Below are 14,510 nucleotides of genomic sequence, written 5' to 3'. Positions count from 1 at the left end.
GAGCGAAAACACCATCAGAGGCAACACATTGCAGATCTCTAGAATCAGGCATTGCTCAAAAGGGGCAACAGAGAGACCAAGAGGGAGGCAGGTGGGCAACACTGCAACAGTAAACGCAATCGCCATCTTACCTTATCAATATAGGCAGCTTTGGATGTGGCGTTTGGTGGTGAATTTGACTTGTCCAAGTAGAAGGCCCTGAAAGAGTCCAAAGAAAACCATTTATTGCTAGAAAACAAAGAACATAGAATACATGAAGATGTTTGATTTCCAAAAACTGCTGTTTAAAGATCAGTAAATGAGCAAAGGTCTTGGTGACAGGGTTGGTCAGGGCTATGCAAAAAGAATGGCTGTTCATTTTTTGTTACTTTTATCTGTATTTTTTAAAAAAACTGTCAGGAGGAAAATTACTTCCGGAAATTGTCCTCTAACCTCCCCATGCAGACTGTGGCCCACAAGCACCCCTCCCCCATAGTGCTACTCTCGTAATTAGTAGTAGCCTTGCTTGTTGTCTACTTTTTAAAATGAAGCACCATAGACCAATGAGGTTTTACAAACCAGATTAGGAAAGAAAACTAGATTAGACAAGAACAACTTCGAAAATGACAATTACACTCATTTTTATTGAGAATTAGTTTCTTCTTTCCTAAAATGCTGATTAAGTTTCTCTTTTAAAGGAATCACATAAAAACAATATAGTACGAAAAGTTGGTTATTGCTCACTTGAATGCAGTCTGACCTTCTGAGGTTGATTGGCAGACACCACCTGTAATGAGTGTCATGAGCAAATATGCTGCCATGAATATAGAGATGACACAACACCAGGCAGTGTCTAGACTAGGACTAGATTACAATGACATGATCCACAGAGACCACTCAACTGCCAGGAAGATGGCTCCATGGAGCCAAGGAGTCAGTTTGCACTGTCACCACTAGACCAAGAGCAAGATCAAAGACACCATTTAAACTTTCCCCTATATTTCCTGAAGGAGAGAGCAGTCATCCAAAAGGCTCCCAAAGAAAAAGGAAATAAAGCTTGGATCCTGTGAGGGGAAAAATCGGGCACTAGGGCTGAGCTAGAGGCAGAGATCCAGCCATAAGACAAAAAGGGCCAGATTGGGTAGATGGACTTGTGGGTCCTGATGAGAAGTTGAGAGCCACTGAATAGACGTGAGTATGCAGCTTGATGCATTGCCAGCAACTGATCTGGCTGCTTCATCCACGTATCGCTATGCCCAACCCTTCACGTGTTGGGAGTACAATACAAGGCCATACATAATATAATATGAAAACCCACAGACACACTACCATGCTTTGACAAACTGTGGCATTTTGCCCTTTGCTTCACCTTTACATAAATAAAATTTCACAAAGATAGTCAAAGCCATCCTCCTGTAGTACATCCTCCTCTGTTCTCCTGCCTGTGCCGATGATGGTCCTTTCCCTAGAACACCTCTGGACTAAGCTCACAAGTACGGCAGCCATGCTAAAGTCATCACAATACTGGCTGCAACTAGAGGCGCCAGAGAAGAGGCGTTTGCATTTTCCACATCCATGTTTACAGAATTTCAATCCTGTATGTTACCTCAGAATCCTGAATGTTACCTCTGGCCTACCAGTGTGAATTTGTATATATTTGTTGTTGGCCACTTGTTTTCTTCTATTGTCCACCCCGATTTCTGACTTTTGTGTAGTATTACATTTTCTTTGTACAAAGTCATTAGCTATTACTTTTGCTTGCTTGTTTTTCAAGATAGGGTGTCTCTCTGTGGCTTTGGTTGTTCTGGAACTGGCTCTGTAGATCAGGCTGGCCTTGAACTCACAGAGATTCTCCTGCCTCTGCCTTCCAAGTGCTGGGATTAAAGGTGTCTGCCACCACTGCCTGGCTGGTAGTTATTACTTTCCCCACAGAGTTTAATCTGATAGCTTAAAGATTCATTTTTCACCCTACATCTTTCCTATCCTAGCTCCTAGAGAAATTTAATTTAAAATTGCTTATTCGATATATATTTCCATTCACTGTCTTTCATACTATGCCATAAAATTTTAGAATCTATATCAATGTATCAGCATATTCCACAACAACAGTGCTTGCAGTTTAAGATCTGGAGAGACAGTTTTTTATTGTTGCTTTATTTTCCCCCCTGAGAGTTAAGGACCGCTTTTCACCGAATCTCTGTTCTATAGTTTAATCACTTGTGGTTAGGTACACATTTATTTTTATAGGAATACATATATTTATTTTTATAGATTCAGGTAGAATTTCAGATTGGACTTTTCTACTTGAGAAATCTCATTTTCATATCTAAAGTTGATGTGTGATTCCTTTCTTTATGCTGTGAATATGTCTTATTACCATTGATTAATAAAAAGGCTGTTTTGACCTATGGCAGGGCAGAACAGAGCTAGGCCGGAAAACTAAACTGAATGCAGGGAGAAAGAAGGCAGTGTCAGGGAGATGCCAAGTAGTTGCCAAGGGAGAAGACGTTGAAACCTTACCAGTAAGCTACAGCCTCATAGTGATTGACAGATTAATAGAAATGGGTTAATTTAAGATGTAAGAGTTAGAGGAGTAAGAAGCCTGGGCTAATAGGCTGAACAGTGTTGTAACTAACACAGTTCCTGTGTGACTATTTGGGCATGGCCAGATGGGAAATTAAAGTGCATCTCTGTTTACATTAAAATAGTGATTGAAGCTGTCACCTACCCAGTTCTGTCTTTCCATCAGTATTTCTGTCTTCTCTTGGTGCTCCCATTAGACACAGTCACATTTCTTCAAGTGTCCACGATCCCAACAACTGCCCCATACAACCTTTTATTTTAACATCTGTCCGTACCACATTTTAAGTGGTTCCCTTAATAAGACCTTCCAAGTGTATAATTTTGTCCCTTTGTCATATATATAACTTGTCCTTTGCTACACATTTTACTGTGATGATTAGCTTTTATTTTCAACATACCTGATTATTCTCATTTTACTTCTGTCATGAAAAGGTTAGTCTCCTACCCCCAACATCTCTTCCCTATGTGGCTACAGAGATGTCTTTGCTTATTACTGTAATATTTAGCACCTGTGACAGGGTCATCTCAATAAATGTTTTCAAATATATAATAACGAGGTATAATGATTAGGTAATTAACATTTTTTGTCCCAGGATTTTATGCCTTTGTGGCTGATGCTCCTTTCGTCACACTTTCAGTGTCCCAGGTATAATTTTCTAGGCTGCTTTGACGGGTCAAAGGCTTCTAGAACAGTGGTTCTCAGCCTGTGGGTTGCGACACTTTGGGGTCACATAACAGATATCCTGAATGTTAGATATTTACATTATTATTCAAAACAGTTGAAGAATTACAGTTATTAAGTAGCAATGAAAATAATTTTATCGTATAAGGTCACAGCATGAGGAACTGTATTAAAGAGTCGCAGCATTGGGAAGATTGAGAACCACTGTTCTAGGACATATTTATTTTCAGTGGGCATTTTTCTGACTGTCTTTCTCAGAATTATGTTATTTTATGACCTATGGAATTATATGTACTTTTACTTGAAGTGGAAATATTTTAAATTTAGGGTTTTTTATTTTTATATAACTGAATTATTAGCCCCATTATACTTTTTTCTTAAGTAACTCCAAAGTCATTTTGTGCCAAGATCCTCATTTCTGGCTTCTTCAGTCAGAGGTTTGAGCATTCCATCTCACAGACGTTGAGAAGACAAGTTAGTCACATCGCAGACCCAGTGAGTGGTTGGTTCCTAGTGGAGTGGCTCTGCTTGCTTCTGTCATCTTCAGATCTAGCATCACCCGAGTGACTGTCTCTAATACGATGGGCAGCAGAGTTTTATCCTTCGCTGAGAAACAGATGTGTTTTCTATTCCTGATTCTAACTGATGAGGCTGGCTCTGAACTTTCACAGAATTGCCTAACAGTGACCTGGCACTGCCCTGCAAAACCTGCCCTAGCCCTTTCTGTGAGATCCAGAGCCCATCGGGTCAGAGGGAGAGCTTCTAACTCATTATTTCTACTTCAGGTCCATTGTGGCCACAGAAACAGATAATACCTTGAAATCAGCTGTGACTTAGATGTTTTCTGTTCTCACTGTTGATCTAGGAAAGCTACAACTCAGAGCAGATGTGCTGCTGCCAGGTCAGATCCCCTCCCTGACCAGGAATGCCTTTCCTCCAGTGTGCCTGGGCAGAAGGCGCAATGCGATGAAGGAAAGCACCAAAGCCCAAGGAGAAACTGCTCAGACTCAGGGCTCCAGTGTCGTCATTGTGTAGGTGGCACAGTGTTGGTGTACGAAGTGCATGGTTTTATGATGTGCAAATGGAAGTTGTCTAATTGATGACAGTGATTGTAAGGACATACAGCAGTCAGGATTTCCTAGGAGAGTTTTAGTCATATGAAAAGATAGACTTGGACAAGCAAGATCACTCAACAGGTAAGGGTACTTGCCAAGTAAGACTGACTACACGAGTTCGATTCCCAGAACCCATATGAAGATGAACAAAGAGAACTGACTCCACAAAGCTATCCTCTGAACTCCACATGTGTGCTTTTGCATGTGAATCCAAACATGCACAGATCTCTCTCTCTCTCTCTCTCTCTCTCTCTCTCTCTCTCTCTTTCTCTCTCTCTCTCTCTCACACACACAAAGAGACACACACAAATTGTAAAAAAAAGTAACAATCCATTTGTTTTAGAAGGATAAATTCAAGAACTGAAAGATAGCTCAGCAGTTAAGAGGAAGCATTGCTTTGCAGAGGACTCAAGTTTGGTTCTTGGAACCCATGTCTAACAGCTTGCACCTGCCTGGATCCCCAGCTCCAGGGATCTCACAACTTCTTCTGGTCTCCTCAAGCACCTGCACTCATGTGCATATACCCACACATAGCCACACACTTATATACACGATTAAAAATAAAATCTTTTTAAAAAGATAAAATTAAGACCAATGTTATCCTACTTTCCCTGAGGCCACCTAAAATAGACTGCAGCTATTTTGTTTATTATTTAAACTAACATGTTAAAAAATAAAAATTAAGTTACGGATTTGAAATCTAGGTAATTCCCTTGTCACGACACAAATAAAGGTTTGACCTAAAAAGAAAAGAACTGCTTTTAGATGAAAGAATCTGTCCTCTAAATGGCTCAGCCAAGTGCATCGACTGTGGAAAGTGCAGGTCTCCTACATCTCAAGTCAGCTAAGAGAACGTGTTCTATTAGAGCATTGCACAGACAACTAGTTCTGTCTAAGAGGAACAGCTCTGGGGGAAGATGTCAGCACCGTGGCTGCCCTCTTCCTTCTTGAGGGATGGTGCCAGCACCATGGCTGCCCTCTTCCTTCTTAGGGATGGTGCCAGCACCATGGCTGCCCTTTTCCTTCTTTCCAAGAGAGTGTTTTCTTTGAACAAACAAACAAACAAAACCCATTCTGGCTGGGTTGTAGTCCAGTGGTAGAGTACTTGCCTACCCTGGCATGCATAATGCAAGTTTGGTGTCAATCCCCAGTAACATAAGAAAAGAGAAAGAGAGGGAAAAAAGTTGTTCCTGTTCAGTCTCTTAAGAGCAGGTTAAATCATAATGGTCTAAATCTACTAAATTCACTTCAGAGTGACTTTATAGAATTCTCCAAATATCAATGCAGCAAAACATTTAAAGCAACAACTTGTAGTTGATGAAGTTCAGGCAAAGTAACTTAGAGATTGCAAACGCAGCACACATCAAATAATACCATTTAGAAACTTTACTAACTGCCACATAGCAGAACCGACAAAGGAAATGAGTTAACATTAAAACTTCACTACTTAAGACACTCTTACAAGATAAAAGTCACTGCAGATTTGGAGTTGAATATTTGACTTGTGAAAATGTGTGCCTGTACTTAACTCTTTCTAATCCGTATGAAAGGAAAATGAATAACTATGAAGAATCAGCAAAGCATGGATATGGAAGTTAATCAATAACTGCTATTAATAAGAGCTAATAATGGATTTATTGTAAAATACACTGATTCCTGAAATGATCCAAAAAAAGTCACCGGGAACTATTTAGCTCCTTCAATACTCCTCTATGCACAGTCAACAAATTTGAAAACCCAATTACTTGTGAGGATGAAAGTTGAGACTTGAGGTTAAATCCATGTTAGGAATTCTTCATCAGATAAAAAGCTATTCAGCCAGATATTTCACTTAACAGGTAGTCAGTGAATTCCAGTACCATTCAGAGTATGACAAATCGTGGACGGAAAACAATTTCCTAATGCACTATCCTTAATTACAAAAGTCTTGCCATGCCTCTTAATCAAATTTTATGGAGAAAGTTAATGGTAAAATTGGACTAATGCCAAAGCTGATGTCATTTATGATGCTTCTAAGGTGAGTGAGAATGAAGTCATCGTCCTGGATCTGAATATAGAAAATCTTATTAAGACCATTCCGAAAGTTTTGATGCTAGTTTGGAAAGGCTGAGCAGTGAGCTCCTCTCCTGCTGGACCATGTCAGTTTTCACTATCTTAATTTTCTAAAATGAGAAGATTTTTGTATGATCCTTGTGTTTAAGCCTCTGAGAATGAAATACCAATGAAAGAAGTGAGGTGACAGTAAAATTCAAAAAGAGCTGAACTTAAGTTGACTAAGATTCATATATATATATGAAATATATGATATATAGATACTTATATATCAAATAACTACAGTAAACTTGGCATAGTTTGCCTACCATTGTCAAGAAGACAAGAATAGGTGTATTTGCAATAAAAGAAGACACAAATATAAAAGGTAAGTTCAAAGACTGAGTGGATGAATTGGAGGGAGGTCCTAAGAATAGGATTTAAGAGTTGGATTTGGATAGGATTTTGGCAGGCTACAACTGTAAGAAGCATTTTAAGAGGAAGCTTCACAAAGAATAACACAATAGGCTCGGGGAAATGGAGCCTATATGCCTAAAGAGTGGGTTCAATTAAAGATGGAGGAGAGGATTTTGGCAAAAGGACCAGATCCACGCTGTAAGGAAACAAAATGTCAAACAAAAGAAATCTTCAATAATCTATTAAGGAGTGCAGAGATCTCAAAAGAAAGGTTCAACTACCAGCTACAGTAGTAATGAGCAGGAAGAAATATGTGACTTCTAACGTGGAAATTGAGAGAGGCAAGGGACCACAGAAATGATAAGGATCACTTAGCACTATAAGAAGACCGTAGGGATGAAGGAGGGAACTTCCTTCCACAGGAGGAAGAAAACAGGGGTGGACACACTGATTAGTTCATGTAGTCATTCAAGCTAAGTACTAAATTTAATTAATTACAAAATTGCACTCTCAAATGGTGGAAAAGCCCAGCTCCTAGGTCAGCCAGTTCAAGCTGTTCTTGAGAGATGATCATTTCTTTTCCCACAAAGGGAGACTGTGCAACTTCTTGGGTGAAAAGAGTTAAAGAAATTGATTTAGACTTGAGAGATATACAGAAGTTAGATCAATGACAAAAGTGACATCTTCTCATTTGGCCAGCCAAGGCTCCTTACCTCCCTGTCCCCTGAGCATATTGGAGAAGAGCCAGTTTCTAAGAGAGACGATGAGGGCACAAGTGTCTCTAGCATTTTATGACAAAGTGGAAGGGCACTCTCCAGCCAAGACCTCTGCTGTATTCTGGCTTTTCCCCCAGATCAGTATCCATAACATCACCGGTCTATTTATATAGTTGTAATCATGTGCAAGATTCTTCATTTGGTCTGACACATATAAACTTCTGTTATTGTATTCCTATTCTAGAATATTCTAAATTGTAGCAAGTTGCTTTTGTGCATTTTACAAGTATTTTGACTTTTAGAATTTATTCTTTATTTTGAAAAGAACTGGAAAGCCATTTGGTCAATTATGGGGATCATCCATGCATATGATTAGATGTGTTACTATTACAGTTGAGTACAGGTGTGACTGGATATCTGGTATTGTTACTAATTGCACTTGATGGACAGTCATTGAACTTAAATTATAGAAAATAATTTTCTAATATATCTTATTAAAAGGCACTGGACACTTGCACAAATAAAAATTACTTATGTTCACTCTCTAGCCACAGGCGCTTAAAGGACACACACTGGTGGCAAAGCTGGAGAGTAATAATTTGTTCCTGAATCCCACCAGCCCTCACCCATGACCTTAAACACAGTCCGAGCATCACTGAGAGCAGTGCTGACAATCGAACGAAGAGAAATTCTGACTATGAGACAGTTTTGGGCTTTCCTGGGTCGTCTTTAACTATCATAATGAATTCTACGGTAAGAGTTGCCGGAGAACTGTCAGTGGTCAATTTGCAGCTTCAATTCAACTTGAACACCGCAAAATCAGCTGCCAAAAGGTTAACAAGACAGACCATGTGCATGACCACAGAGAAGTGTGCCATGGCACACGTGGGTCAATAGCACTTTTATGACCGGCCACATTGGTCATGGACACAGACCTCCCTGCTCCAGAAGGTTGTTGGTAGACCCACTTCTCTCCTTTCCTTCCTGAGAACCTGCAGGGAGCTGACTCCATCGGCATCCCGTTCTCCACTGCCCAAACACTCCTTTAATGATGCTCACTCTTCCAAGTATGAATCTGTAAGGATGACAGACTCTCCTTGAAGCCTACATTTACATAACTCTATGGACAGCATCTGCTGCTAAAATACTCCTGGAGGTCCCGTGCTCCAGCATTACAGAAAAAAATCTGTAAGAAGGGAGAAAAAAAGAAGCACATGCCTCCTATATGAAGGGCATTCTGAATAATGAAGTCCAGTGGTATCATGTCACACAAACGAGCTCATTTGATCCAGGAAAACATTAAATTAAGTAATACTTCAACTTTAAAAATCATTCTAGTTCATTCTATAATGTTAAATAATTAAAATATGTTAGATGACATAACACCTTATTTTCAAGGGATAATTCTTTAAGGTTTAAAAGCATGAAAGTTTTTTTTTAAATATTAAATTGATGCCAATTCTTTCTGTATACCATAGTTAAGTTAGACTAAATCTGTCTTAAAGATGATCTCTGGAGAGCATAGCTTTTATTTTATTGCCTTCAAAACTCATTTAACCTTCTTCAGGACCTAAAGTTTGAAGTGCAACTCCACCACCCTGGCTGCTCGGCACACTATCCTGCTCAGACCCCATGTGTCATCTCTGCGCACACGTCACTCCTTTCTTGAGCCCTGCTCTCTCCTCTCGGACTTCCCTCTTCATCCTTTCTGCTGACAAAGTCACACTAGTCCCATGACACCCAGCTCAAATGAGATATGTAGAGAACATTTTTCTGAAATAAACTGACTTAACTCCATTATACTAAGTGGCACACACTTCTTTGCTTATGATAAACAATGCAGTCTGAATGGGAAAGCACTGTTGACATTTTTTTAATTAGACTTCATTTTGAGACAGGGTCTTACACTCAGGCTGGCCTAGACCTCACTATGTAGCCCAAGGTATACTCAAAATCATAGCAATCCTCCTGCTTCAGCCTTTTGAGTGCTTAGATTGTAGGTGCAAGCCATGCCACAAACCTCCATTTTATTTTGGAATTCCATAATCTAAAGTAGTTTTTTACAGTGCTATGCATTTTGTACTGAACTGATTTTTATTTTCTCAAGTGCTGGAAATAACTATGGAGTTGCCATACTACCATACTATAGCAACTAAATACATATGTAGTCTAACAGAAGAAAACAATATATTTATATGTATTTCCAAAAGGGTTTTTTGGCATACAGGAGGAATTCTTAAGCTGATAAACATTAAGCCACAGTTGAATCAGCACTGAAAAATATTACTTAAAAAGAAGCAATTATCAGTTAGCAGAACTTAAAATTAGAATAAGGACATTTGACAGTTACTCCGTCAGTGAATGGCAACTGAAATAAAAACAAAAATTCTCAGGGTGCCTGACATCCCGGGCACAGATCCAAGTCAGTTTATATTTAATTTCTCTGACAGGAGAGAAATGATACAGCAAAACTCTTCTTACTTCTAAGGAAGAGACTAACCTGAAGCCTCTCAGCTATTACACTGAGATTCTAGGTGTCTCATGCTCGGTTTCTATGACTCTACAGTATGCCTTATCCCAAGGCAAAGTTTCTAGCCAGCAAGATTGAGAGGGTAAAGGAGCCTACCACCTAGACTGAGGGCCTAATTTAGATCCTGGGACCCACAGACAGTCCTCTGACTGCTAAAGCACACACACATACAGCAATTACATAAATGTAATGAAAACTTCAAAGATGGGCTTCCCATTATCTGGAAAAATTCAGGCAGTACAGTACAGAGTCCTAGTGACGGAATGTCACTACATGATGTCATTTGACTCTCTTCAGCAGCATGTCTTCTGGCTTTCCTTAGAGCTGGTGATTCTTCACTGCCCCAGAAGCTCAAGCCTCAATAAACTTAAATCCTGCTCGTTTTCCTCTTAGGTATTTGTTTACCCTCTAGTAAACTATGAGCACTGTGAAGACAGAGTCAATATACATTTGCCTCTGTTACATCATCTCTGTTCATGGGACAGAGAGCAGTCAACATATCTTATTTGAGCAAATAAACAAATAATTTTCTGACATTTCTGAAGAGTGACACCATTTCCAAGAGTCTTTCAATTAAGATTCTTTGTCAATAAGTATTGAAGTGTCCTTCTTGAATGGTAACTATTGGTCAAGAAAAAAAAAGCCACACCAAGCATAATGCCTTTTTCTTTTGTCATAAGATATACATGCACAAATACCACTTTGTGCTCATACATGTAAGAAACAACAATAACAAAAACCAAGAAACTCATTGCCAAAATTAATATAGGTCTGCCCTACCTTAAATTTCCAATAACTTTAATAAAAAGCCGCCACAGCAGCAGGATCTTGCCACCATTTCCTAAGTGTGTAACAATTCAGAAGTGAACTTCATAAATAACTGCAGACTCTAATTACCAGGGGAAAACAGGGAAAATAATACAGTTGGAATTACAGCCATCAGACATGTGAAAGATGCTTCCAAAAGAATTTAGGGAGAGAATGGATCAAGAGAAATATTCAGGTAACCAAAGTCCCAGCTGACCTGACCCCTTTCACAGCTCCATTCCTTAAAGCAGTCAGGATCAAAGGTCAGTCTGGAAGTGACCTTTAGAACTGCTGTGTGGGAGGAGAGGGATTCTCCCACATTCTATGTTCAGCTCCTAGAAAGCTACCTGCTCAGGAAGTGCACATGAAGGAGAGAAAACTAAATCCAGGTGAAAATAACTTCACAGAAATACAAAGCTTTTCTGTAAATTCAAGTTTGACCACGTTCATTCTGACTGGAAACAAATGACTCCCCAGTAACCCCCCCCCCTTTGTTTCAACCAAAACTTCTCCCGGAAACCAACTTGCCCATCCTGCTATCAACCCTTCACCCTTGCTTCTGTCAACCGTGGACAACATTCCAGGCCTTTCTCTGCTAAAACCATTCTCCCAACTCAAGGGAACATTTTACAGAAATCACTTCCTGGTTCTCATGTAAATGACAGCCCCCCACCTTCAAGGTTGTCCCTTTATCACATGAAACTGGTTCCTTGTTGGCTGCACAATTTCCTTGCTACTGCCTTCCTCCTGGGCGTTCTATCCATTGCTAACACTGAAGCACCTGTCTCAGGTGGCTTTCTGTGCCTGGAGTCTCTATTCCGCTGACAGTTCTAGGCCACCTTCAGCTCCCCACATCACCTAGGCCTCCCTAACCTTCACCCTCATGCATGCCACCATAGTTCATAACATGTAGTTCATAAGGCAGGAAGAGTCTTCAGTGCTGGAGATTACAAAGGAGAAGACAGTCCTTATCTGCAAAAACTAGCTGCAGTTTAGGGAAGGAAAATAAGTAGGTAGTTACTATTCTACTTCGGAAGCAGAAGTAAAAGGAGCAGCAAGTCACAGGCGTCTTGGACTACACAGGAAATTTAAAACCACTCTGAAATACATGAAATACTGTCTCCAAAGCAAAGAGATCAAAACAAGAACAAGAATTTGAAAAATAATACAACTATTTGCCAGGTGGTGGTGGTGCATGCCTTTAATCCTAGCTCTTGGGAAGGAAAGGCAGGTGGATTGCTGTGAGTTTGAAATCAGCCTGGTTTACAGAGTGAGTTCCAGGACAGCCAGGTCTACACAGAGAAACCCTGTTTTGAAGAACAAACAAACAAAAAGGAAAAAAATGGAAGGAAGCAAGGAAGACAGAAAGAAAGTAAATACAACTACTTGCACTGCTTTACTTTGTCTCCACATCCAAAACTTCCAAAGCCTTTACTTGTCTCAGTGAACTGGGAGATCTTAATGCACAGAGTCACTTCACGCTGAGGTGTGAGTTGTGCACTAACCACACACATTAGGGCCACACTACAGTAAGGGACATAGTAAGACTAGGCTGTTTCGATTGTGCAAGTTTCTGTATCTGCTGACTTAGATACAATGGCTAAATTTAGAACTTAACCTAAGTTTTTGTCAACAGAAGAAATGGACAGTTAACCACACCATATACACAACAGAAGTTATTTAGGCGCAGGGAAGAATGAAGTCATATTACTTGTAGAAAAATAGATGCAGCAGAAATCTTATTAAGCAAATTAAATCACTCAGCAAAAAACCCATGGTTTTTTCCCTCATTTGTGGGTTCTAGATTTTATATAGAGGCATATTATATAAAACTAGAATAGACAAGGGGGGCTAATGGAACAGGAGAGAAGGGACAAAGGTGGGTTTAGCATAAATTATGTACTGTGTGACAATATCCATGTCTAACCTAGTATCATCTATAATGAAAGAAACAGAACCAATTAGCTTGTGAACTATAAGGCAAAAAGGTGTAAGATTCAAAACCCAGTGCCATTGTCCTTGGCTTCTCAGTCAGCCTTCATTGCCAATCACATTCAGAGTGTCCAGTTTGATCACATGCTCCATCACTCCCAGTTCAGCTGGCCACCTTTATAGACCTGGATGGAGGCGGGAGGACCTTGGACTTCACATGGGGCAGGGAACCCTGACTGCTCTTAGGACTAGAAAGGAAGGGGGAGGTGCGGAGGGGGAAGGAAAAGGGAGACGGGGAGGAGGTGGAAATTTTTAATTAATAAATAAATAAATGAAAAAAGGGTGTAAGATTTGGCTTTCATTTAAAAATTGTCATCTTTACAATCATGTATGTGTGTGCTTGTGTGTGTGTGGTTTATGTACACACATGAAGATGTTTGTGTGTGTATGTGTGTTTGCCAATTACATGCAGACAGAGACCACAGGAGAATATCTAGTGTCATCTTCTGCTCTATGTCTTATTTTTTGAGACACTCTCCCTCACTAAACATAAAGTTTGTCTTTCTAGCTAGTCCAGGCAGACAGAAAGTTCCTAGGACCCACTTTCTCTGCCTTTCCAGAAAGTTGCCATGCCTGGGTTTCATGGGGCTGCTGGAGACTTGAACTTGGGTCCTCTTGCTTTTGCTTCACAGCAAACAATCTTACACACTTAGCAATCTCCCCAGTCACAGTCAGAATTTCAGTGTTGTAGCACCTACATTCTTAACTAAATTAAAGATAAGATTGTTATTCTATCTGTAACTCATGGCAATAACTCTACCAGATATTTGCCAGGGAAATGTGTCTTTTGAAGCCACTTACTCCCTTCCTGTGAATGCATTTCTGAAACTGTTTTTCTTCCACCATAAAGGTTATTAGAATAAGCACAGAGCCAGCCTGTAAATCATGTTGTCATTCCAACCTTGATTAGATATGTTACCAGCAAGAAGCAAGCACATTTTCACATGAACAACTTGAAGTATTGTTATATGTGAAATTCTGACCAAAGCATGTATAAAGAAGCTGAGTGTGGGGATTCGTTTCATCCTAACCATTATTTTGGTTGATTAAAGTGATTTTTATGACAATTTATTTAACTATTACAGAATTTGGTAGTATTCAAGGAGACTGCAGCATTTCTTCCCACCTTGTGGTTGCACACTACATAAATGTGCTGACAAGTCTCCAGCAGTGTTGCCCATGGCACATTTGGGTAACCAGCCCTCCTGTCTGAGCTAAATCCAGGACCAGAGAGCAGGGTCTACACATTCTTCAAATAATGTTTCAGGATTACCTCTGTCCTGTGTCATCTGCTGGAGTGCCAACAGGGGCAGTACTTGCGTTTAAACCTCGGGAGTGTGACTCCTCCTGGCCTATTCTGTACAGCTCTTTTATAGATTTGTTCTTTCTTAGTAGGCAGTGAGGTCAGGTACCCCAGAGCCAAGCAACTCAGAGAATTGCTTGGCATTAATTTTTTTCTCCAATTATGTTGCTCTGCAGGAAACCCATGAAACCTATCTTCAGACAAAACTCTCTGGGATCTGCTCTTCTGCATGCTAAGCAAGTTCTGAAGGCTTGTACTTGAAGATCGTACTTCTCAGCTAATAGGCTAGCCTACGAATCATAATTAGCTCCACCAGACAGAACAGGAAACAGAACTGGAGACATTAAGAGCCTGC

General features: G+C 40.0%; 1 protein-coding gene across 1 annotated transcript in view; it reads right to left on the bottom strand.

Annotated features, from left to right (window-relative positions):
- The window catches only part of Prex2 (phosphatidylinositol-3,4,5-trisphosphate dependent Rac exchange factor 2), a 280,846-nt gene that overhangs the window by 32,504 nt on the left and 233,832 nt on the right, over positions 1-14,510 (bottom strand). The window contains exon 36 of the mRNA XM_048420638.3: positions 132-198. Within this exon, the coding sequence (XP_048276595.3) occupies positions 132-198 (67 nt within the window). The remainder of the gene's footprint in view (positions 1-131; positions 199-14,510) is intronic.

Source organism: Myodes glareolus, chromosome 16 (genome assembly GCF_982192425.1).
Source record: "Myodes glareolus chromosome 16, mMyoGla1.1, whole genome shotgun sequence".
Lineage (NCBI taxonomy): Eukaryota > Metazoa > Chordata > Mammalia > Rodentia > Cricetidae > Myodes > Myodes glareolus.
This window is presented reverse-complemented; position numbering and strand designations above follow the sequence as displayed.